This window comes from Magallana gigas, chromosome 7, assembly GCF_963853765.1.
Source record: "Magallana gigas chromosome 7, xbMagGiga1.1, whole genome shotgun sequence".
Lineage (NCBI taxonomy): Eukaryota > Metazoa > Mollusca > Bivalvia > Ostreida > Ostreidae > Magallana > Magallana gigas.
The window spans coordinates 37,263,439-37,290,849 of NC_088859.1; the positions used below are offsets into that span (position 1 = coordinate 37,263,439).

General features: G+C 32.7%; 1 protein-coding gene across 5 annotated transcripts in view; it reads right to left on the reverse strand.

The window, feature by feature from the left end:
* Positions 1-24,385, reverse strand: part of LOC105331572 (chitinase-3-like protein 1) — a 48,703-nt gene extending 24,318 nt beyond the window's left edge. The window contains exons 1-11 of one of the 5 annotated variants that reach the window (XM_034458276.2): positions 24,227-24,385; positions 22,257-22,443; positions 17,764-18,016; positions 17,526-17,650; positions 17,296-17,413; positions 16,998-17,183; positions 16,640-16,765; positions 16,263-16,530; positions 15,514-15,870; positions 12,848-13,213; positions 12,321-12,574 (exon numbers count right to left, since the gene is read on the reverse strand). In XM_034458276.2, the coding sequence (XP_034314167.2) occupies positions 12,405-12,574; positions 12,848-13,213; positions 15,514-15,870; positions 16,263-16,530; positions 16,640-16,765; positions 16,998-17,183; positions 17,296-17,413; positions 17,526-17,650; positions 17,764-18,016; positions 22,257-22,443; positions 24,227-24,284 (2,214 nt within the window). In that variant the 5' untranslated portion in view covers positions 24,285-24,385 and the 3' untranslated portion in view covers positions 12,321-12,404. Of the gene's footprint in view, positions 1-12,320; positions 12,575-12,847; positions 13,993-14,267; positions 14,580-15,513; positions 15,871-16,262; positions 16,531-16,639; positions 16,766-16,997; positions 17,184-17,295; positions 17,414-17,525; positions 17,651-17,763; positions 18,017-22,256; positions 22,444-24,226 lie in introns of those variants that run through there. The other 4 variants (XM_011433829.4, XM_034458277.2, XM_011433831.4 and 1 more) reach the window with 4 other exon arrangements.
* Between the last annotated feature and the right edge of the window lie 3,026 nt (positions 24,386-27,411).

The following is a 27,411-nucleotide window of genomic DNA, read 5'->3' on the forward strand; positions in this document are numbered from 1 at the left end:
AAGGAAACAAAAACAAAAAAAGGAGATAAAGTAGTCTACAGAAATATCAAATACAAGTACAGGTATGATTTATTTAAAAATGCACATCTAACCATGAAAGCATAAGATGCCATGTCTGAATGAGTTTTGAACTTGTAACTGGTGTCAAGGTCATAAGTAAGCAGACACAGACATCGGGGCAATGTCATTACTGACACCCTGCACTGGCGGGGTGATCGCAGACATTGATGTTGGCATTGAAGTGTAGACCCCCGGGACAGTCCCGTGTGTACACTGTGGACCAGACACACTCTAGATACTTCGAACAGTCCGAGGGATGGGGAGACATGCTACCATGACTATCACAGGTTCCTGTAAATGTAAAAAAAAAAATTATATGAAGATCATCAACCGATCCGTTTATTTCTTTTCATCTCTCTATCCCTCTATTTCTTTTTCATTCTGCTTTTTTAATATTTCAGTTACATTTTCGTCTCATTTCTAAATAAAAGAAAACTATCAAAACCTCGCAAAAATAAAACAGGACTTCCAAGCGATTTAGGCTAAAACGCACTGTAAAAGTTAATTTCAAGTTTATGTTTATTTTGCCGTCTATTTTGCTTCGATAATACTTGCTTAAAACTATCGATCTTCTTTATACCGACCAACTTAATTGTATTCAAATTTGCTTTTACAAAATTACCAATATATGAGGGTCATTCAAGGTCCTCGCCAAACCATTATTGAAATTATATATTGATAACTTCCAATACAAATTTCTAAAAATAAGTTTTTCGAGTACTATTTCGTCCCTAAAGAGGTAACACGTTCTTGTAATTTAGCAAAATACCGTATATCAGGTTTTTTCCGCGTCGTGTTTTTTCCGCGAATCAGAGCCTAGAACGATATATGAAATTAACGCGAATCAAATTTTCACTATTTTAAAGTCACATTGAAAATATAATTTACGATTGTTTAAACCTGTGAGGTAAGAGAGGAAAAATATCTAAATTGCCGCTCTTTCGGACGATGAAACCATATATACACGATTTCCTTAATGTGAAATAATTACCAATAATTATTTTCAGACACGCAAACAGTCATATATAGATCATGTACCGTTACATATACCAGCAGCTCAGGTTAATTAGACATCGGTTTACGCAAGGAAAGCGACCGTTTTAATTAGCTTGTCAATGGATTATTAAATAAAAAGTGAGGCTTACAAATCTTTTTTCTGGCGCTTGTTGTCCGATCCCGCAATTTGTAACTAAACTAACTGAACACAGATCACCGTACTTTTACTTACCTGTTTACTTTATCAGGAAAGAGAAAACAAAACTTTGTATCAAATTTACGCTGATTTATTTTCCGCGGTTCGGAACTCGCCACGAACAAAGCGGAAATTGGATACACGCGGATAAAACCTGATATACGGTATAACACATCATCTATAAACAAACGAAAACTCAAGAGATAAAAACCACAACTACAATTATAACAAAAAAAACCATCAAGAACAAAGATGACAGAAACCTTGTTTACATAACGAAAACATGTGAGCAGTTAACGAATCCGGGTGGTTTCGCTCCGATCGCTTGTTCGCGCTGAGTGGCTTACGCAGCGATTGATTACATGGATGCATAAGAGTTGATATTGAACTCAATCCCAATGCAAATTTAGTTTTAGTTGTTACAGCTTATAAAAAGGAAAAATTCTCATATAGTGTCATGTCTGTATGTCAATGAATTTGTTGTTCTTTTAAAGCAAAATGCAAATAAGTTTAAAAATTAATTAATGCCGACTGATTTATTTAAGAAGAGTTTTCATCCACACAAGAATATTTGGCGTTATTTAGGTATCATCCAATCGGGAATACACTTCTCATTTTAAACTTGGTGAACTGAACCTCTAATACAAGCCATTCTATCTTAGCTGACATTATGTCATTACTTCTGTTGTTTCTATTAATAGATCAGATTTTAGAACCAGTAAATATTGTACTAATAATGTTGTAGAGGATTAAAAGAACATTTGCTAAATACACTGTTGATTTTATAGTGACTTGCGCATTGGCTTATATACACACGCCATATATATATTGCGGTCAATATTAAAAATCACATTGAAAATGACAAGTTAAACTAATTAATGAACAACTTAAGCGTACAAGCTATCGTAGCCAGAACACAAGTATTGTTATACAAAAGAAGGCAACATATAATCTTAGATTTTTTTATGATTTTAAATGTGGCAGATGCTTGTATTTATTAATGTACCTGGTATTTTTATACAAAGGGACATACATAGTGTAACCTGTCATTTTTTTAATAATGGCTCATATATCTTGTAATGGAGGGTGTTAATATATAATTATATAGACTAAGTATAAAATGTGTTTTAATAATATTTTATTTGTTGTATCGGCATGTGACAATTGAATAATCAGTTACTTAATTACTTTATTTTTTTATAGGTTTTTTAAAGTGCTTAAAAGCTTTGCTCTAAATTAAGTCTAACTCTATACCACTTCGGAATACAATTGCATACACTTTTCGTGTTTAATCTTGGTAAACTAAGCCTCTCTCCAAACCAATCAATCTTAGCATGACATTCTGCCATTATTTCTGTGTGTGTACTAATTTGAAAGGTTTTGACTTTTTAAAAGTGTTTAAGAGATTTTGTCTGTACTGAGAATATAAATATTTTATTTTTATTCCTTTTAAGTATAATTATTATCATGCTTACAGTAAATAACAATCTGCATCTTCAATTTTCCTCTTAGAACTAATCTATGTTGCAGATTCATTAATCTAATGAGTGCAGAGGTCCACGCCATTTCCGTAACGATCGGTTACTAAGAAGAGATGCTATTGAACTCAGCTTATCAAAAAACAGTTGAAATTATTTAGCTAAAATCGCACGGGTGCCCCTTTAGAGTGAAGATTTAGTAAATGAATGAATCCTAAAGGTTCATGAAATTTGAAATTATAATTTCTCTTAATAATATTAGATACATAAAATAACTTTGGTGAAGGTAAATCTGAGCTTATATTCAAGAAACGATGCTAAATTGGGGTGTAAGATGTCTATACCAATGAGATATGGAAAAATTCAATTACAAATCTCTTATTTATTATATTTGTCCGATAAAATGTATCCAAAATGCTTATAGTCTAAACCAGTCTTTGATATATTATAGACCCCGCCATGACAGTAATAGTGGATCAAGTCTTTAACAGTAATGCTCTATCGCGTATTTTTTATGTATCATTATGTAAAATACATGAAAACGCTAGTTTCCACTAATTACGAATAATTAACACTTTATATGTAAAACTGCACCCTCCTTTAATTGAATGATTTATTATTAATGAAACATTATTGCCTATATACCGTGTTGAAATTACACACGATTATTCGCTCAATCCATTTGTATACAACCGTTGTAAAATACAATCTGCTCTAGTTGCCTTAAGTCATGTCTACATTAAATTTCCTTCTACTGACAGAGATATAAACAATACTATACTGGATTTCGCTCATATATGTAATTTCCCAAATGTGATAGGGGCAATAGACGGGACACATCTTCCTATTCAGGCACCTTCAACTCACGAGTATTTGTTTGTTAACAGGAAAAACTGTCATTCAATAAATGTGATGGCAGTTTGCGATTCCAATTTGAAATTTTTGAATTTGGTAGCACAGTGGCCTGGCTCCTCTCATGAAGCATTTGTGTTCTCAAATTCTGTTTTGTGACAAATGTTTGAGAATGGCAACATTAACAGAGGTTGTCTAGTTGGTGACAGTGCGTACCCGTTAAAGAATCACTTACTAACACCCGTCTTGAACCCAAGCAACCCCCATGAGGAGGCATACAATGATGCCTATGCTAAAACCAGGGCCCACATTGAGCGAGCGTTTGGTGTCCTTAAAATGAGGTTCTGATGCATTGATCGCTCCGGAGAGACCTGACTTTTCCGGCCCGAGAGAGCTTGTGGAATCGTTACTGCTTGTGTGGTGCTACATAACATTTGCATCAATAACAACGTCCCTGTGCTGCTCCGAAACAGAAATAATTAACGTGTTTTTCAACAACCAGGCAATGTTATATTCCAAGGAGTAAACAATGACGGTGCTAAAGTTAGAAGATTAATTCAAATCGATTCTGAGAACTAAGTAATTGCCATCTTTTCTTTGAATATAGTGTTCATTCAAATTTTGTTAAAATTTCAAAATTGTTTCTGTTGCTTTATATACTGGTAATGATAAAATGACAGTAATTTGAAGATATTTCATCATTTTAATGCGAGACATGCATTTGTATACAGGTATTTAGGAGGCCAAATGGTCAGTAAATTACAATTTTGAATTACAATAGAAAAAATTAAGATTCTGTGGTTTCAAAAATTATCATTTTATATTTTTATAGATTTATCTTTCAAACATTCAGCCTTCTTAATAATCAACAATCAATAAAAGAACACTAAACTCGGACACAAAACTTGTAAAAACAATTCACTAAATTAAATGCTGCTCCAACTCCGGTTGCACACTGATATCTACACTTGGAATAATGCCCATTTGACATAAATATGAGTTGTGCTTTTCTTTATCTAACTTGAGACGCTCTTCTTTAATTTCGAGGCGTTTTCGTTCGACTTGCAGTCTGTCTTCCTCAACAGGAAGACGCTGTTTTTCTACGATAGTCTTTGTTGTTCGATCTCCACAAGTGTGCATGTAGAGTTTTATATCAAATTTCAACTCTTTTCCGCTTCTTTCCCACACCTTTCTTCAAAGTCATTTGTTCATCTACAAAAATGAAAAAAAAAATTAACGACAGATGATACAAACAAACAATTCGATGGGTTTTTTTTTACTTATTTCCATTGTAAATGCTTTTAAAAACAAATGCCTAAAATATTAAAAAAATTCACAATTTCCAAAAAAAAAATTATCATTTGTCCTTAAATCCCCCCTCTCTCTCTCTCTTTCTCTCTCTCTCTCTCTCTCTCTCTCTCTCTCTCTCTCTCTGTATTTACTTTTAAAATGATTTTCAAAAGACAAAAAGACAATTAACATAGATGTTCTTTAATTGAACGGATTTAACACTATTTGACTTACCATTGTCTGTACTTTCCATAATAGAAGGGGCATCTGTTGGCTTGGGACTGCTGGCTGATGTCGTGGCCTCGGCCAGCACGTCTACCCCCCCCCCCCCCCCTCCACGCCTGTAATTGCTGTTGGACCAATGATTCCTTCAATTCTCTCGTCCATGGGGGTTATGGACACATTGGATGGTAGAGACCCCCACCAGTTTTTCTGTTCTCTTTTATAAGGCGCCAGCTTCTTCTTGTTTTCGCTAGACATTCAAGTCCATTTCTTTTTAACATCTTCCCCAGAACGCATGACATTAGAATAATTAACTGCATTTACTTGTTCTGCAATATCTTCCCAGGCCTTTCTCTTAATACTGTTGCACGCTGTTGTACTTTGCTTTGCAAAAAGCAGTTGTTTCCTTTTTTCAACTTCTTCTGTTAAAAAAGATAATTCAGAAGCTGAAAAATTGGGATTTCTTTTGCTGTTCCGTGCCATTCTTGGAGAGTTCCACGTTGTAAATGCACGAGGTGTTCGCTGGTCAGTTTTTAAATCACGGCGAATACAATCGAACACTCGATTTTACGGTAGCATGATGGGGCTATATTTTAGGTGTACATAATAAAATGGTATGGCTGCAACAATTATATATATAGATTCATTTTATTTCAAATTTATAATTGATGCTCATCGTAAATGATATTCATGCAAATGTTATAATTATAAGAGATAAAAACAATGTTTTGCACTTATTTTAATTATATAGACAATTCATGCAGATTTATTTTCTTCACTGGTTTGTTAGTCCCCTACCGGTTTTCACCGGAGGGGACTATAGCTTTCTTCTGCGTCCGTCAGTCCGTCCGTCCGTCCGTCTGTCTGTCCCACTTCAGTTTTCCACACTTTTTTTTCTTTATGCGTTTGAGAAATAATATGAAATTTGCTGAACAGCTTCAAAATGTCAAACTACAGATCAAGTAGCGTCTGGTTGACATATTTTCGAGAAAATTAATTTTTAATATTCCAATTTTTTAATGTTCGGGTTCGATATTCTGCATGACAGTGCATTGTTTTCACAATTTACACAAACCGGTAGGGGACGTGTATTGCTTATGCAATACTCTCAGAATGCTTGTTTTAATTGTTCTTATCAAAAGAAAGTACAAAAGCATACGGTACATTATAAAGTATCCAGTAATGTTATTAAATATTTATTTATACTAACAGTGCATCGTAAATAAATTCTCTACTTTACAATTTACTGATTGAATTTTATGCAATCGCTCCTATGATCATTATCTTAAGATTATCTTAAGTTAAAGTTATGACAGCTTTGTAAAACAGCTATGTCATATCTTATGATAATCATAAGTCAAATCTTACGACAATCTTAAGACATGTCTTATGATAAATCTTATGACAGCTTTGTGAAACGGGCCCCAGGTTTTAAGTAAGTACATGTTAATGATTTATTATAGTGACGTGTTTTATAAACAAATATAGAGACATGTATATTATATAATAACTTGATGAATAAACACCCGGCCCATCGGACCAATATGTCACTCTATAAATATGAGTATACAAATAATAATAAGTTTACGCATTGTTATTTTTTTATACAGGATAGATTGTCTGCTTATAAAAGCTGAATATACACATTTTGCAGTTTGTCTAGGAAAGTTAGATAAGAGAAAACCATGCAGTGCAGTCTGAGTTTGACATTTTTAGTAATCGGTTATTAAAGCCAATACTAGTAAAGAATTCGGTTTTAAGTTTCGAATGTTATAAAAAATGGAATTTGTCTTCTATTGCTTCTACAGAACATAGAATACATAGCCTGTCGTTTACTTCATCCCCCTAAATCCCCCTGTTTCTATTCTGATAGGAAGAACACCACATCTAAATTGTGCTAATATAGATCTGTGAGGTGTGGGTATGTCAAATGTAACGATTTTTCTAAATTAAAATCACTTTTGATAATTAAAAGACCTGTAAGTTCTGAGCTTGAAACACTTTGTCATTCATTATGCCAGTCATTTACAAATTTTTGTTGAAGTTTGATCTCGGCTAAGTTCAAGTTACACAGCCTGATTTAAAAAACATGTTGACATCTCGATAGATTGTAGTAAAAGTTTAACATGGTGTGACCAGTTTTGGTTCGCGGTTTATAAAAAAAAAAGCGTAAACTGTTCCAACTCATTTTATATCGTATAAAAGTAATTAATACTGATTCATTGCTTATATTTTAAATTTTTGCTATTAATTGTAGATAAAAACAATCATTTTACCTTTAAAATGCCATCGAGTTGTTCAAAATTCAAACATAACGTCAGGCGGATAGACACGTTTTTGAAGTTAGTCTTGTCGTTGGCAACATTCTTTGTACGATATAGAATATTTGTTTGGCAATTAAAAAGTGCGTTACAACCAGAATTTAATTATTTTTGCGTTAAATCGTAATGTCAAAGGTCAACAGCATTCTATTTCCTTCTTTTTTAAACTCGGAACATATCTAGTGCAATCCGATACGCTACGTTAAAATCAAAGTTCGATGACTTTAATTTCTTAACTATCTTGAAAATCTGCATTGCCAAAAAAAGGGGTTTTTTTCGGTATAATAAAATACCTTTTTAATGACTATTCGGACGATGGCAAGTTTATTGTCCCCTTCGATCGCAACGATTTCTCTTGGCTTCGCCTCGTGAAATAATTGCTGTCTCGGAGGACTTTAAACTTGCTATCGTCTTCATAGGCAGTAAATAGGTATACAATCAAACAACATAATTATACAAGTGTCAATAAGCAACAGTAAAAGAAAAGGCGATAAAAAAGCGGATGCTTGGGTTGGTATTAAATGCGTAAAGAATAGTGATAAATGCTAAGATAAGTTAGGCTAGACAGCAGTTTTGCTTCTGGATGTTTAAAATAAAAGAGCTTAGTTTTTTCAATGTTTTTAATTTTGATAGCGACAACATGGTATTTGGTTTCTGACAAAACTGGTAGGTTCAAAATGATTTCGAAAATTGAATTTGTAAAGAATTTGCACTGGAGAATGAAGTGAAATTCGTTCGGTGATATGATGTTCTCAGTTTGATTACAGTGGTCTCAAAATTATTTTTCGTAAGAATACATCATGAATACACTTGATAGAACCATTATGACGTCATAATTGATTTGAAGAATCATTTTCCCGTACGTTACGGCTCTACATGAATTAGGTAGAAAATTAAACATTTTCTTGACATTTAATGTTAAATCATGGGAAAAGTAATCCCGATACCTATATTCATTTTGACCTCATTTTAAAGAGGAAGTCAAGAGCTTGTTTCATTCCATTTTTTAAGAGACTGTAGGCATTCTTGATATATTTTATTAGTCAAAAATGGACAAAACTCCGAAATTTGTTTCTTATTTTCTTCATATTTCATTGAAAATGGCAGTTTAAAACATGATTTTTCAATGTTTACTAACTAACTTTTTAGCCCCTGTACACCCTATCAAACAAGGCCATTTGAATGAAGCATCATGAAAAGAATTTATATCTTAAATTTTATAGAACTGTAGGCACCTTTCATTTACTAGATCTTGACCTTAACAGAAAATACTGTAGTGCATTGTTCTGTCCAGATTTAAAAAAAAAACCCACAGGAGTCTAATATATGTCGTATAAAAACAATCATTATGCATTGATTTACACAGTCATTATTGTACAAATATCGATTTGATAAATACTTACTAGTATATACAGAAATCTGACGTGTACAATGGAGGGCGTTAAGTGGGAACAAGCAAAAGTTGAGTATATTTACCTGTTACTGACGTGTTTTGGCAATTTACAGTGCATTAATTAGATCGGTTTGATATTAAAAAAAAATATCTTTAAAATTCTCCATCTTTGATGATAAATTACAAGTTGTAAGTAAGAAACAATTAATAATTAATATTTCAGGAATAAATTCAATATTTATTTGTTTTATACGATATAAAATGGTTTGGGCAGTTTACGCTATATAAACTGCGAAGCGGTTTATAAAATAAAAAAGCGTAAACTGATTCAAACCATTTTATATCGTATAAAGCTAATCAATTTTGAATTCATTGCTTATAATTTAATTTTTTTACTCTTCATTGTAGATAAAAACGGTCATTTGACCTTTAAAATGACGTAAAATTGTACAAAATTCAAACATAACGTCAGGCGTATTAATACGTTTTGACGTTAGTCTTACTAAGACGTAGGCAACATTCTTTATACGATATAAAATATTTTTTTAACCAATAAGAAAGCGCGTTACAACCAGAATTAAATTATTTAATGATAATAACATTAAATAATAATAATAAATCTACAACAGTTGTCATGTTGTAAATTTTGTATTCACTGCCACACGGTAAATTTAACATTTACAACATGACAGTAGATCTGATGATTAATTTCTTTAAAACATATTACATGTAAAAGTGCAGGATTCGACTTTTTGGAGCCTTTGATTTTGAGGAGTAAGATAATTTATTTTAGCAATCACTACTAATTATATAAGTGATCTCCAATTTTTGTAAAATTTCCTTTTAAGCGCGATTGAAAACATAAAAACGATTATATCAAACAAAAGAAATGGCTTAATATTGCACATTGAGAAAAATTAACTGGAACTGGAATTAACTAACATTTTTATTTACGAAAGTTATTCTTTGCAATTCCAAATATTTTCATAGTACACAATAACAAACACGATTTATTAGTTTTACTTTCGGGATTACGAAATGATTCCAAATAAGCGAAAACATCACTTTTGTTTTATTTTACGATGCTGAAAATGTGTTCCAGTCCAAAAAGCAAAGAATGTTTAGGTGATATGGGACACCTATATTGTGACGTACTTCCTATCGATAAAATCAAGCATAATTGTTTTCTTTCCCCACACAAATAAAACATATTTTGGTCATATATTTTAATATTCTAAACCGGTGAAAGTATTTTGATTATAATGTACTTTTATCCACATTAAAGGGGCATGGTCACGATTTTGGTCAAAAAATATTTTTCCGATTTGAATAATTACAATGCTTCAGTGAGGTATTCTTAATAGGCAAACAAAATTTGAGTGTCATTTGTTGAGTTATAAGCGAGTTACAGAGCTTACAATTCTTTGACATGTAAACAAAGCGTTTGTTTACATTTTGAATGTTGAAGTGAAAATTTTAAATTTAGACCTAAAATGAATGTTTTAAACGTTAGGAACTGTTAATCGATGCTTAAAATGAATAAGAAGATAGAAAAATCAACTTGAAAAGGGGTTTTAATTGGTATATTGAACCTATGTAAACAAAAACAGGACACGAGCCTTGTTTACATGACACAGATTTGTGAGCTCTGTATCTTACTTAAAGCTTAAAAACTGACTCTCAAATTTCACTCGATCATTAGAAATGCATTTCTTAAGCATTGTTAATTATAAAAATAGAATTTGACAAAAATCGTGACCATGTCCCTTTAATATCGACAGGTTTCCCATACCCCTCAATAAGACTTTGTTATTGGATTTTTACTATTTCTCTGGAATGTAAAATATTGCGACATAAAGTAAATATAACAAAAAACATAGACCAAATTTTATTTACAAGTAATTAATTGGTAATAGAACTATGTTAAAAATTTGTTAAGAGTACATACAAATAAGATACCGGTTTGTTTTTAAAAATTGCACTAATGTAGGTTTACATGGCTCAATTTTTAAAATTTTTGATTAATGGTGCGTGTATATTTTTTTTCCAGGAAGAATCTTCAAACTTAAAATTTTTTACTTCGGGAAACCATACGCAAATAAGATTTTAATCTACTTTACCTTAGTCTTATACATGTATTATAATGTTCCAGATATTTCATTATAATATCTTCTTCTGTTGTAAACTGTTGAAGGTGGTTAATGCAAAGACGAACTATCTTTAAAGATAAAAGTAACCCTGAATTAAGTGTGGCGCAAGTCGACACTAAACTGCATACATAAATATTTTTACCTGTATTTGCTGTAGTAGTCGTAACCATTGAATTAGTCACAGAATCGGTTTCCGGATTTCCAGTGTATGTAGTCGTTGTTTCCGGTTTTGCGGTTAGGGTAACAGAACTTGTTTCTGGGTAATATGCGGTTGATGTAGAGTCTTGGGGGTTACTACATTTGTAGGAAACACAGCCGGAGCAAACATCAAAGAAACAAACGTTAAAATTCTCCTCTATGTAAGTTCGACAGATAAAGTGAGTACTGTCGAAGGTAAAAACTGTTGCACCAGTTTGACTTTGTTCCATGCTTATCAAAGAGGCACAAGCACGCACGGTGGGGGCTGTATACCAACCAACAGTGTTGCTCAAGCAAACCTGGCCTTGCTTATGTTCAATAATTTGAAAAGGACGTTGTTGAAATCTCTCTGTTTCTAAATAAGATGGTTTCACGAGACTTAGTAAAATAGCTATTAACGATTTCATTTCCTCCTCTTAATGTACATGCATATCAGAAACGCGGAATATGCAGCTAGTAACTAGACTTCCAAAGAGAATCATATGGTTCGTGATCAATAGTAGAACGCAGTTTATTAAAATTAATAAACCCCTTATTGATTCTTCAACAACACAAAGAATACTTCAAATTTCAAATCAATCCAAAATTAGTTTCCAGACATCGCCGAGTCTTTTTCGCTTTAGAGAAAACTATCCATGTGACGCATATCAAACTATTAAGTGTACGCTTACTTAACTGCGGGATAGAGGTGTTAATCGATTAAAAAGTGTACATCATACGTTCTACTGTTTCATTAATAATTAGAATCTTTCACGCGTCGCCAATGTAAGTAAACTACTTACATGCTCAGAATTAGATCGATTTTATAAAAAAAAAAAAGCCAACCTTTGCAAATCACCATCGAGCACTGAGAGGGATTAACAAACATTAATAAGCAATATATGTATTCCATCCTGATTATTTGTAAAATTCTTTCCGAAACCTGCATTGATTTCTAAATGTTTAGAATTTCAAGATTCAAATGAATTGAAATAATGTTTGAAACAAATCATTTTTTATATGGTTGAGTCTAAAAATAATATTTATAATGAAAAGATTTTAACAGCAATGGGTCTGGAAAAACTAGCATTTTTTTAATGATACGAGATTATTTTACTTGCAATACCCAATTCATGAAATGTCCTTTTCTTTCCATTCAATTCAAATCAATATAGACTAACAGTGAATAATGGACGTCTCGTTTTATTATAAAAATACATCTATTTGTTTACAAATGTTTCTCTCTCAACAAACGAGCTGTCCAGAGATCTATTGGCATCCCGCCAGGTTAGACCAGGTACAGGTGAGAGAGGTTGGAGAAAAATGAAGCCCAGGGTTGCAGGGCCTTACCAATGGTGATCCATGAACACACTGTATGTACTTGGTGCAATCTTTACTGTATGGGTACAGTTTGCCTTCGTTGTTGGTACACGAGATTCCTGGTAAACGAATAGAATGTTAAAGCAAACAGAAAACATTAAGCATGCCCAAGTTCTAGTTTTTGGGGGTTTTTTTATTTGAGAAGCCAATGATTTTGCACACGCCATAAATCGTCATACATATAACCTTTCCCAAATTTTACACGCATTATGGCCTCTTTTCAACTTAAAATATTTAAATGAATTTAAATATTAATTAAATATTAATCAATTTAAATATTTAAATATTTTGATTATTATGAATGGAGTATCTAATTAGGTGAACCCTCTTACCTGGCGCAGAAGTTGGACGCCCGGTAGCTGGGACAGCAGTTGTTGGTTTTGTTGTTGGTGGTTTTGGTGTTGTAGTTGTCTGTTTTGTTGTTGTTGTTGTTGATGTTGTTGGTTTAGTTGTTGTTTTCATTGAGATTGTAGTTGTCGGTTTTATCGTAGTAGGCTGCTTTGTTGTAGGAGCAGAAGTCGAAGATGGATCGCTATTGCAGTTTACAACACCTGCACGGTCACAAAGTTTTGTGACACTACTGAACAGCATTCCGGTCGGACAAGATTTCGGCTGTCGTAAAACGACTCCATCCCAGCAAAGATAGTACTTAGCGCAATCTGTGGGGTCCCTTATCGCTCCATCATAGGGACAGGTCCCTGTACAACGGGAAAAATGTTTTCAGATCGAATTCTCAATGTCGAGCATGTTCTGAAGCTATAGCTAATTGTATACTGCTACAGTCATGTAGTTGTTTGAAGCAAAGAACATGCAATTACTGTTAGTTCAAATTAGTTCAAACGTATTATTAATTATATCGTTATATTAATCATATATGTGATTTTAAATATTGTACTCACCATGGAGTTAGAATAATAAGTTCTTGAAAACTTTCCTCCCCATGTACTAGTATACAAAGTACTTTTATTATTATTGAAGGCATAAAATTGTGTGTATCTATATTAGTTGCAGTTTTAGGGATAAGTAAATTCCAGACCAGTAATTATTACCAAAATAAACTGCTGTCAATTTTGTTTTATAAATTGATTATATAAGACGTATGCATTTTTGGATCTGCCCAAGAAGGAAATACACAAAAATTGGCGCTCAAATGAATTAATAATATATAAAATTACACTAAGGCATCACATGTTAGTATGCAAATTCAATAAAAATGACTGAACGACAAGATTCACCAAGAATTCCATTTATTTTCTAAAGACTATCAAAGCGTTCAGGAATCATTTTGTGCAATTTGTACTGGCGTCCGACTACGGCTCACACTCCGAATCAGCCGGCCAAACGCATGTACTGTGCTGGACTGAGAAATGAAGCCCAGGTGTGCAGTCGATCTCTTTGCCAACGCCGTGGCTGCATTGGTAGAATTTGGTGCAGTCTGTGGGATGAGCCAAGTAATGTGCACCTCCCTCACAGGAAACTGGCAAAGAAAATGATGGTCATTACTTTTCATTCACATTTTTAGAACGGTATTTACAGCTGTGTTCCAGTAATTTTAATGTTGCCTTTTTATTAACAAGCATGTGATGTTTAATCTTTCCGGATATTAGTGTTTGTTTTATCATACCATTATGTTGAGCACCATTACGTAAAATTTTAAATAAGACTGTTGATACTGCATGTACTTTGTGTCTTTTTTACCATATCATATTTGTAATTTGGAAAACGCTAGTTATTTGAATAAGACTGCTTTACCCGGTGGCGACTGAGTGGTTGGCCCCTGAGTTGGCGCTGCAGTAGAAGCCGGTGGTTGTGTTGGACCGCTGGTTGTTGGCGCCGCAGTGGAGGCCGGTGTTTGTGTTGGACCGCTGGTTGATGGTGCATTTGTTGAGCCCACATTGCATTCAACTCTGTCAGCATGGTCACACCCGTTGTACTTTGTGGTGAAGTACTGTCCATCCGGACACCTTTTAAGCTCACCAGCACCGTTCCAACAGTTATAGTACTGTGCGCAGTCCAGGGGGTCGGGATGGAGGCCATTTGAAGCAGTCGAACAAAACCCAGAACCTTTCGGGACAACAGTATACTTCTACTTTTATCACACTTAATTCACAAAAAATAGAAATACATATCTAATACCATGCTAGAACAAGACAGCATTCCCAATACCCTAAGAATAAAAACCCCCGTTTTTGTGCGCGTAACAACAACCAACCGCAAAGCTGCATGATATATTACAACATTGTAACATGATATTATATTGTATGATATAGTATGATATCATAAAATAAATTATGATATTGAATCATAGATATTGCTTTACATAATATTGAACTATATTTAATATGAAAGTGTATCATATAATACAATATACTTTGCTACAACATTGTATCATATCGTATGATACAGCCCAATTTGAAGAAGAAAAAAAAGAGAACAGTTTACAGACAATCAAAGCAACCAAACCCGTACAGACTAATGCCAGCCATGCTGAAACTCGATCACTTCTGTAGTTTTTTAGTCTGTTCAGATCCATGGTGGTGGTTTACGTACTTTACGAGTTCTCCTTTCGTGTGTTCATCAATTTGCACGCGATTTTCAAAAACGGTCCGTGTAGTTGTTTCATACTGTTTCATAATAACTGCAATGTTATCTTAGTCACCAAAAGTTTCATTTTAATTTTTTTTTTCAGATCTAATGTGTTGTGTATTGTGCTTTTTTTTATGAATCTCAAATCTGTTAATAGCTAGTTGTTAGTTAACGTGTTAGATACGTATTAGTTGATCACGTTTTCACATTGGTGCTTCTATCTACAACATGCGTATTTCTGAAGACTAAAGTGTGTTAACATTAATTAATCCTAATAACAAATGAATGTTAAATTGCAAATTTCTTACTTTCTACTTTACATTTTACTTTCCTTAACTTGGTTTTCAATAAAATTTAAATTCCAAAATGGAAAATTTAATTTTGAAAATTGCAGTTTTTTTTAACCGAGTACCTGCTGGTGTAGGAGTCGTCGGAGCCATGGACGAGGGCTTGGACGACGACGGAACTAGTGTTGTTGGAACAACTGTAACAGGTGCTTGTGTTGTTGGGACAGCTGTAACAGGTGCTTGTGTTGTTGGGACAGCTGTAACAGGTGCTTGTGTTGTTGGAACAGCTGTAACAGGTGCTTGTGTTGTTGAAGCGCAGACAACGTTACTGGGCCAGTCGCAATTGTCAGTTGCGACATTAAAAAGCAGCCCGGACTGGCATTGAATAACGACAGCACGCCCGTGAACACACTGATAGAAACTAGAACAGTCGTTTACGTTCGGGAAGATATATCCATGGTAAGATTGAGCGCATATTCCATCTATCATAATTTCCAAACAAGTGAAAGAAGAATGTAAGCATAACAAATGAAGTGTACATTTAGATGAAAGAGACGGAAACATGAATAATGCTGTTAAGTTGGAGGGATATACAAAGTTCATGTAATACGAATAAACATTGCAGGCAATGAAGCTTGTATAGAGAAAAGCTACAAGATTCCAGTCTAAAAATGGAGATCTAGCATATATCACAGTAAAATACTTCAATTCAGTGTTGATAATGACTGAAAATCTTGATCATAGGTCTTTAAATTTTCTCCATTTTCTTATCATTTACTGAAAATAAATCCTTAATTGCAGAACTTTACTAAAAAATCCGTTATTGCAAAGATTTTAAGCTAAGTAAAGAGAGGTAATTGAAAACAGAAAATACCTGCTCCGCCTCCTCCTGGGGTGGTTACGGATGGGGCTCGTGTGGTAGTTGGGGCGTTAGTGGGAGCATTGGTTGGTGGGTTAGTCCCTGGTTCTTTGGTAGTAGGTGGCTTCACTGTCCCTCCTCCGTTTGCTTGATCGAGTACATTTTTCATTAAAGAAATCAGTGGATATTTCCCTTCCCCGCAGATTGTACCTGTGAAGTCATCTAGGTCGAGTGCCCAGGTCATTGCTCCTCCGTAGCCGTCTTTAATGATCAGCTCCGTCAGCTAAGCATATAATCGTCAAATCAAATGCAACATATGGATAATAGTACATTGTACTAGTGAATACTTATAACAATAGTACATACCTACGAAACTAACTTATTTTCCATACCTTTGCGTAGATGCTTTCTTTATCATCATATCCAACCCACAGTTTCGTATTGGGATTGACATAATACGGAACTTTGGCAACAGGATCGCGATATGTAGTTCCTCCATTCTTCCGCATCTCGCAAATCTATGTTTAAAGCAAGAGTACGTTTTAATGATAATAGAAAAAAATGAACAATGTTTCTCTTTTTTTCATTAAAAAAACCATCTGAAGTTAGTTATCACTATAAACAATTCCTGTATCCCATCTCCATTCTGACTAACGCCCGACGGTGTCTGGGGCTACTACATCTAAATCAAATAAAAATTGAATTAAGCCTTATTTTAAGAATATTGAATTATATAGCTGCATGTCAAACCTCGTAGTAGGACAGGAATCCTTTTTCCCGTGTGTAAGTTCCAGGGGCCCCCGCACCAGAAGCTGGCGCACCCACACCGTGGTTGGAAGCGTCTACCAGGGTAAAGCTCCGTCCGTATGTACCTAGACCAATAATCAACTTGTTCCGAGGAGCTCCTTTCTGATGCCAATAATTTGCCGCGAACATCTTCAAATATAGTCGACATTAATGCATCGTATAAAGTAATGAAATGTAATTTTTTTAGGAACTCGATTTGGTTAAATTATCTTTTAGTGAATAGTATCATCAAAGCACTCACGACATTCAATGTTTTATCGGAATCAGCATCAGAAGCGTCCAACCCAGTGTGTAGTCCGGTAAACGATTCCCAAGATCCATGCAAGTCATACGACATTATACATATGAAATCCATGTATCTGAAGCATCATGAAATTCGTTAAAAAACGTTCTGCAGTCTGCATACATTCAGGATTTTCTTTAAGGATATAATTATAGCTAGTCTACAAAAGTAATAAAATGTAACCATACTGTGCCATCACAGGAACATCGTAGGCTGAGTCAACCACTGCTTTTCCTGCACCAACAGCTGACGTAAATAATAACCGGTCCCTTCCTGTTGTTTGAGCCTCGTTATCGAAAGCCTCCCGCGTTTCCTTTTAAAGTAGTAAAAACAGACATATTATCGCTGCCAATGACATTTACAGCTATTTAAATTTTATAAATATTCCATTAGTATATAGCAACTAAATCTACATAATTATATTACCTTACAAAGATGAGCAAAATTTTCTTTATCGTAAGGCTTTCCATCTCTGTTCGCTGGATATTCCCAATCCATATCAAGACCATCGAAATTGTATTTCCGTAACCAATCAATGGCAGAGTCGATAAACTCTTTGCGGTTTGCAGCAGTGGACGCCATGTTTGAATAAATCAGACTTCCGGCGGTCCATCCTCCCATGGCCAGCAGTGTTTTTAGATTCGGATTTGCTGCTTTGTGCTCATTCACCTGTTTGTACCTACAGTGTACAATTGTTTTTGAAATTTAGTAAATATCATTGTCTACGTTGTCTAAGACGTTTGATTCCAGCCTACACTGCACATCCGTATATTTTAGAATTGTTGTCGTTTTTCTTCATTGTGAGATAGTTTTTTTTTAATTGCAAATTGATTACTGAATTAAAATCAATTTTCAATTACTTCATTTTAAACTATTCCTTTTTTGTCAAGGTCTTCTAAAGATTTTTTGATAATATTAGACTTTATTAAATGTTTCATTTGAAATAACATACAACATTTGTTTGAGGCAACACCCCCGCAAAGGCTCTCATTATGGGTGCCAGGAGCCCCCTTGGTAGGTATAATTCTGTACCCCCAAAAAATTATGATGCATCAACATTTACATTTTTACAAAATAAATTTGGTAAAAAAAAAAGTAATATAATTATAATCATAACATAACATGTACAGTGCAAATATCATTTTGTAAAATTTTTTATTTAAAGAATTATTGGAAAAATATATGAAAATATTTCAAAGTCATAATTTACCTGCAATTTACAAATATAATAGGATTTGACAATTATGATTATAGAAAATATAAAAAGCGAAATACAGCGCTATACTACACATGCGACAGGACTTGCTTCCACAATCACAGTCACAGTTTTTTTTGTCCTATACCGCATGGATGTACAGAGGGCCAAGTCGCCCTCTAGTACATTTTTATACTGCTACTGTTTACAATGTACATTTTTATTTCATATTTGACAATTTACAACTTTTCAGGAAGAGTTCTATGTATACAATAATCAGATTTGACAATTTGAGCTTTCTGATTAACAAGGGAAAGGCTTGCAAGCGATGACCTTAAAAATAAAAATTTAAATATGGCCTTCATTTGTGACTTTTTCTTCTATCATTTTACATTTCATTTTGTAATTAAAAATGTTACATGCAATGAAGGACACTACATTGTTTAAAACTTCACTGCTTTGATTTTCATTATAAGTCACACCCAAAACAAGATGTTTCCAAGCAATATAACTTTAAGTATAGCCGAAACTTTTTTTCCAGATATTTTCTACAAGTATACAGTAGAAAATCATATGTTTTGTATTTTCAATTTCTCGACATATACGTACAATATTAATATATATCAATATTTTTATTCCATTCCCTAAGGTAAAGATTTGGCAACAGATTGTGCAATAATTTAAAAATAAATTCATCAATACTTTTATTAAATAATTTTTACAATTTTTTCATCAAATATTTTTCGCCAACACAGTGAGTTTATGCCGCTAAATTCATTTTTCCATTTACTATCCGTGATAGGTTTTTTGGATTTGTCATGAAGTAGGATTTTGTAGCAGAAGCCAGATTTTGATTTACTTATATCACTTATTTCTCCTTGTAATTTAAAATGAAATTTATTTTTGATAGTTATATATCTCCTCAGCCTTGCATCATTATGTATTTTAGAATTAAAAACGTTTTTTGGTGTTAATAAATATTCATAAAGACAATTTCTTTTTTACTTTAATATAATACATATAGCTATTTCATTGAGCGATTTAAAACGATTATCTTTCACAAGGTCTTTCACATAATGAAGGTCGCTTTCGTACCTACGAAAGACGAAGAGGGACACATAAACAAATGTGTTTATCTCGTAATTACGATAAAAGATCTCGTTATTACGAGATAATTATCTTGTAATTACGAAAAAAAATCTCGTTATTACGAAAAAAGATCTCGTTATTATGAGTTAATTATCTCGCAATTACGAGAAAAGATCTCGTTATTACGAGATAATTATCTCGTTATTACGAGAAAAAATCTATTTAAAATGGTGCGTTTCCTTGTTCTATTCCTTTCATGTAAAGTGTATGAACTACTGCAATGTTTATTATTATACATATCCTTAGCATCGTTTAAAAGCGTGCACATATAATTCGATATAAAATCGGACCAAACAGTTACAAAATCAATTATTTTCAATATACATGTAGGTTGGGTATGAAAATATAAAACACAATTCGGGTAAATCCTATATATATCCATGATTGAAACTATATAGTCATTAAAGTCATCTGTAACTAACAGAATTGTGTTTTTTACGACTGTAGGACTACCTGGTATTTACTTCGCAGTGTGATTATATATAAGTTGAAAACTTTTTCCACTTATTCATATAACATAAAATTTCAAATCCGATCATTTTATGTAGAAATTAAAGGAATAATGATCTTTGTTATTTAAAAATTAATCGAAATTAAATCAACGTTTGTAGAAAGAAAAAGGGTGATCCAGTCGACAAGGAGGTCTTTTCAGAAACGCATCATTTTATGTAAAGGACTATATATGGTATGGGCCTAAAATGGCCCCCTACAAGGAATATCATTATTTTACTGTAATTCTTTGTTTTCTTTGTACAGATATATATGTGATGTTTTTACTTAAAGTTCATTTTGATTCAAGTGCCCACAATTTAGAAATACGGCATTGTAAAGACAACCTTTTCTCGCCATTTTTGCATCTTAGCATAAAAAAGCTTGTTTTCAAGCAGTTTTTCTTTCAGGAAACATAGAGCGCATGCTTGAACCAACAAAATATTTTAAATCAGAGATGTATCTAGCCAAGTCTAATAAGTGACAAAAAATTTGTCCTGTTCAAGCATGCACTCTATATTTCCCATTCGTAAAAAGATGAGAAAAATGTCAATTTTCGACTGATTTTGATTGAATTAGAGAAATAGCGTCACTTCTGACGTCATATACTGCAAGTGAGTGCAAATAAATCAAACAAATATGTGAAAAATATATTTTATATCAACTCTTCTAAATTATAACATAACATTTTATTGTACCCGAAACACTTTAAAAAATGGTGAATTATGGGGGCCAAATATAACTCTTATCATATACAGTTTTTTTTACCCGTAATAACGAGATCTTTTCTCGTAATTACGAGATAATTAACTCGTTATAACGAGATCTTTTCTCGTTATTACGAGATCTTTTCTCGTAATAACGAGATAATCAACTCGTAATACCGAGATGATTAACTCGTAATAACGAGATCTTTTCTCGTAATTACGAGATAATTAACTCGTAATTACGAGATCTTTTCTCGTAATTACGAGATAGTTAACTCGTAATAACAAGAAAAAATCTCGTAATAACGAGATAAAATATTTTTTTATTCGGCCCTATTCGTCTTCCGTACGTACCAGTTCAAAAAATATCAAATTTTTCCCTTGTATTTAAAGTTTACGTTAAACCAAATATTCTGTCGTAGTATTTTGTCAATAGTATCAACGTTATTTGAAGTTTTACAATCATTAAATGCAGTTATTTGTAGAATTGTGAAAGTCCTTTCAGACTATTTAAATCAAAAATGTTTGTTACATTTGATTCTAAAATATAGTCGATTTTAATCTCATTATTTGCTAAAGACGGATTTCAAAATTTACTTAAATTGCTCTTATTTTGTTTAAGTTTTGATATCGATATCCAAGCTGCTTTTATTAGTAGCTTTAATTTTGATTTCTGGATCAATTATTCCTATACCCCCATCTTTTATTTTTCGAATTAATGTGTGTCTCTTGAAATTTTGGGGCAAATGACGTTTAAGAGTTAATAATTGAATTATAATAAATTATTTGATAATGATATAGACAAACTATTAATCATTGAATTCATATCATGTTTAAGTCATATGAATCATAATTCGATGTTTTTAGATTTATTTTAACATTGATTGATTTCCAATTTTTTATCAAAAAGATGAATCTAAGGTAGGCGTCAAACAATACCCTATATCAGTTCTTTTGAGTCTTTACAACGTATCTAAAAGTACATTTAGATACTTATCAACTATAATTGTGATTAATAATGAGTATTGTCTTTGCAATGGCCAAAATTATCGAATGCGTTATTGAAGGTTGTTAAATCAACTGAAATCTTTTAGTTTTGTTAATACATGTAGTACTTTATATGTACTTTTGCTGCTGATTTTTTACAAAAGATACACAAAAATGATCTTGTAGAATTTTATACTGTTTCAATTTGAAGTTGATTCGCCTAACCGTTTGACCTGTAGTAGGTTTGACAACTAAGCGGGCACCTTGCAAATATTTATAGATATAAAGGTGTCAAGATTTAAAGCTAGGACGTGTAGGGTGATTTCTTGGCGGTCATAAAACCTGCATATAGGTGAGAAACCACTCAGTCAAGTGTTGAGTGAAACACTCACAGATTGATGTAGTCATCATTGTCATTCCATTCAAAGTTCGTTATCTTATTCCCATCGAGTTTTCCAAACGCATAGATGATGTGGGTACACAGGTTGGGGTCAATGTCCTTGGGCATGAACTTGCCCACTCCGTTTCTGTACTGTGCCCAGTTGGTATAGTAACAAACCATGATGTACTCTGCCAGACCTACAAACGAGACAACAATCCAGGGCATGCACTGGAATTTATTCGTTTAACCAACTTTTAACAATCCTAAAAGATTTGCTTCTGAAATAATTTTTAAAGATCTGAAACAATTTCGTTGATTCACAAATGGTTTAATTGTATGGCTAGATTAATTATAACGTGCTAGTGTCATTAGTGCATGCATTCGCACCTCTGTTACTCATTTCGTTACACTTTTATCGTAGAAATCATCTTATATTTATAGTACTGAAAACATTTGATTTTATTTTATTCCACAAACTACCAGTCATCTATGAATCGCCCTACTAAAGGACCGGTAAAGTGCCTCAATTTTATAAAAATTGAAATCCGATTTTATTAAATAAAGGTCATAATGAAATCAAACTTCACGTCTAGAAGGTACTTAGAGATAACATAACCGCACATTATTTTGCAATACTACTGACCAAATGAAATATCATATACTATATATATATATATATATATATATATATATATATATATATATATATATATATATATATATATATATATATATATATATATATATATATATATATATATATATATATATATATATATATATAATTGTAAAATGGATCTATGTGTCATAGAAATATTAATCAGAAAATTTTGTTGTAACACAGATCAAATAGGCATGAAATGAAATTTTTCCATCAAAAGATTCTCTGGCCTAAAAAATCAAAACTGTACATTGAATGTATGTTTATTTGAAAAAAAATCTAACGGGTCACATAGTTATTGCCTCATTTTTAAAAATTTGACCTGTGTATTTAGTTTTCAGTATTTTTTAAATTTTCTTTTAATTTTTTGCACCGTGCTTAATGTGAGGGATCATTTTGTTCAAAATTCATTTTTCCATCAACTGTTTTTATAAACGCCGCTTTTTGCAAATAAATAAGGACACCCCCCCCCCCCCCCCCCCTTCATCAAACTTCTGAAGAAAATTCAAAACTTAGAAACTTAGATATACAATGTAGCGTATTCAAATCAGTAACAGGATGCCGATTTTTCATTTCTATACATGTTAGTTTATTCATATGTAAATCCGACAACTCCATTTTGTTTGTAAACACCACCAACACTCATCATTTACAAATATTGAAACGCGATGAAACGGGTTAATTATTTGGGTATTTTTAATGTTCTACAGAAGATTTCTAATATTTTTAGTTCATTTTCTACAGAATTTATCTCGCTTATCAGAAGGTCATTCCACCTTAAGATGTAATGAACGATTTACATTTTTGTACTTCATTCCAGACTGATCTTATCGATTTTTGATCGAACTTTGTGATTGGTCCGAGTATGGCCCGAGGGAGGAAACTATCGTAACAACATTCTCACCATGTTGTATTAAAGGAGAGCGTTACAACGAGGATGATTAAATGCAAACAAAATTGTTGTTTAGTGCTTAGAATAATTTAACAAAGAGTTTTAGAGTTATTCCAAAGAAAATGTTTTAGATATAATGTTATATATCATTAAGCGACTAAACCTTTTGAACTAAAATATTTGAGAGATTTTGCTAATTTTTCAATTTTAAAACATTTCTACATCTATTTTTATTCACAAACTTAAATTACAATTTTCTATCTATCTATAGATATTGAATTTGTAAGTATATTTAGTATTTTATTATTCCTGGACAGCGAAGATGATAATTTTTAGATATTATGATTTTTTAAGGAAAAAGTAACTTGCTATATTTTTGGTTCTCCCTTTATTTATTAGTCTATAGAGTCATAAAAATCAGACCTACCTATGCTTGCCAGGGAGCAAACCAGCAGAGTGGTCACCAAGTGTTTAAACCCAGCCATTTCTTTCCGCTGTCCAGTTCACTACTGCTTTGGTATATCACCTGTGTCGGTCGTGTTTATATACACCCGTTCACTCTCGGTAATTTTCGTCAACCTCCGGGCTACTTTGATTACGATCACATCCGCAACATGCGAAAATTTATCATCAGAAATCGAGAAGAACAATATCTATACGTCACACCCCTGTAATATCGGCCGGGGCAATATTTTCATTTATCTAACTTACCGTGAAAATAAATTAAATATTTCCTAAAATAGGGAGCAAAAGTGTTTAGATTTAAAGACCATCAATTCTGAATTTGACCGAACCTACGCAATAAATGCTCATGAACTGGGGGACTGTACGGTGTTTTTATTTTCATTGTTCAAATACTGCTTTGGGCTTTTTAAAGTTTTTTTCCTTTAATAGAAAAATAACAGAAAAAGGTTTCTACAACTGGAAGATACGTGAACAAAGACGAGAAAGAGGGAACGAAGAAGAAAAATGTAGAAAATAATAGGAGAAAGAAAGAATGAAGAGGAGAAAACAAAGATTATATATTTTTTGTCATCTGGATGTTGACGATGAGTATCACTTTATTTTTAAATATTCGATGAACCATGAATATAGAAAAACTGTACATCAAAAAATATTATTGGTATAAACCAAGTATGTATAAATTATTACAATTATTGTCAACTGAAAATACCACTGAGTTAAGTAATTTAGGAAAATATCTTCAGAAAGCAAAAACACTCGGAAATTTGTTGGTAATAAATAAATAGTCAATACTTTGATGCATTTAATACGTATATTGCTACATATTATGTCTTACATTGTATATATATATTATGTATTCTTTGTATCTGATGAGCCATTTGGCTTAAGGAATAAATAAACTGAAACTGAAAACTGGGACACCCCTTGAAGCGGCTAATTCTAAAGTTTAATAATTATTTGATTCTAATCTTAATCATCTATATGCTTCATTTCAAAATTTAATTACAATATTAGAATATTATGGACGATTTTTACGTTATTTCATTGTATAGCCTCCGAGATTGAATGTTGATTTTTATCTACCGGTATTTCTAAAATTAGTTGTAAATCAAAATATCTGTTAACACGCTTCAGTAAAATTCAGTACAGGAGAGAGCGATAGCTTTAAAATATTTTATTAAATGTTGTTTCTTTAATTATTTGTAAACAAAAACGTAATTTTCGTTATCATGTAATTCTAAAACTGTGTAGACCCATAAGGAAATTGGACCAAAGTTACGAGTAACGAGCATTGTCTAAACCATTACCAACATAACAACATAATACATGTAAGGAAGGGGTGATACCAAACTCGAGACATGTGACACCTGTACTTTGTATATTTCAAATACATCATATCCACGTTATGATAAGTAGGTACGAAATCCTAAGAATTGATTAATCACTGGTGATTGTTTTTACATGTATGATAAATTTACTCCCACATATCATGTTTATTTTATAAATATATTAATTCACACTCCTTTTCACTTATAAAATATATATGACGTCATTGCAGTTCTAAATACTCTAACTTGCATCTTATGAAATGAACTCTTTTCTGTAAACGTTGGCTTTTTTCTGTAACAAAAATCGCTGCTGCATCTCTAGCTTACAAGATCAAGTTGTCGCAAAAAAATATATTATCAAACAATGATATATAGGTTACTTTATATAGAACATATTCCATGAAAAAGTGCTAACTTTAGACTGAAAAAAAATGTACGGAATATATGAGCGTGTTTCTGTGAATGTACGTACACAGAAGCCGTAGTTTTAAGAGCAAATCTTCGAATGTCATTCACAAGCAATAAAAATGGCGAAAACCTAAACACTTCGCTCTTCACACATCATAAAATAACAGTTAATGAAAAAGAATTGGCAATGGCTATCCCTTACTGTTATTAAGGGACAAGAAATTCAGCCATCTCAATCTTTTCAGCGAGATTCAAGCACAAACGAGAAGGATATATAATGAACTCAACCAAATCTAATGTCAACTTGAAAAGAAATTTGTACCTCCTGCTGTAGATTTTCCATTGAGTCATCTAATCGAATATGGTTCAACTGAATATTGAGGCTTTAAATGCAAATTGTTCTGGGGAAGTAAGAACAAGTAAGAAGAAGTAAAAGATTTTGGAAAATTTCTAAAAAGATTTTTCTAATTCTAAATTATAGCTATAAAACATTGATTCCAAACATAATTATGATATGCTATAGTTTGCACGGCTTAAAAAAAACCAAAGGCATTAAACATATAGACAGAGATCGGATATTCTCTTAAAAGCAATGCAATAAAACGCAATGGCTGATATATGTACATTTACAACAAGAACATGGTTATGAATTTTTGGTTTATACATAGAATCGATATTCAGATTTTACCAGACATAGCATTAATACTAGTAGTTTTGTTGGATGATAAGCCCGTTGTTGTCATCGTAACGGTTTTGATAGTGAAATTCTTTCCGTAAAACTTCATTTTCTGTAACATAGCTCACCTTTCTGAAAAATGTTTACGTTTTTTTGGATCAGATTTTTATAAGTTAAATCTTTTTTAAAGAAGCTAGAAAGACAATGCAAAAATAAATCGGTAGATCTCAAAAAGGATATAAATATCTACGTCACATCCCTGTAATATCGGTTGGGCAATATTATATAAATAGTGCCTATTTGGGAGGGTAACAGTTGAAATTGACACCCAGAGGAAACCATTGTCAACCGACGCTAAATAAACAGACACTATTTATTTTATTATACTCAATGTCTTAATTTTAGAGAATTTTTTACTGCTTTTATATAGACATGACGTGAATTCTATGGCGAACCGTACGCGCATAATTTACGCGCATGTAACAATTCGTTGTGTTTACCGTTGCTAAGCGAGTTGCTAACGCCGAGGGTAATAGAACTGATTCTCAACTGCCTATAAACCAATCAGATTTCAGTATTTAACATGAAAGTATAATAATATCATTTCTCTAACCGTGAAAATAACTATTTCCTAATATAGAGAGCAAAAGTGTTTAGATTTAATGAACGTCACTATTGAATATGACCGAACCTACGCGATAGATGGTGATGAACTGGGGGACTTTACGGTGTTTT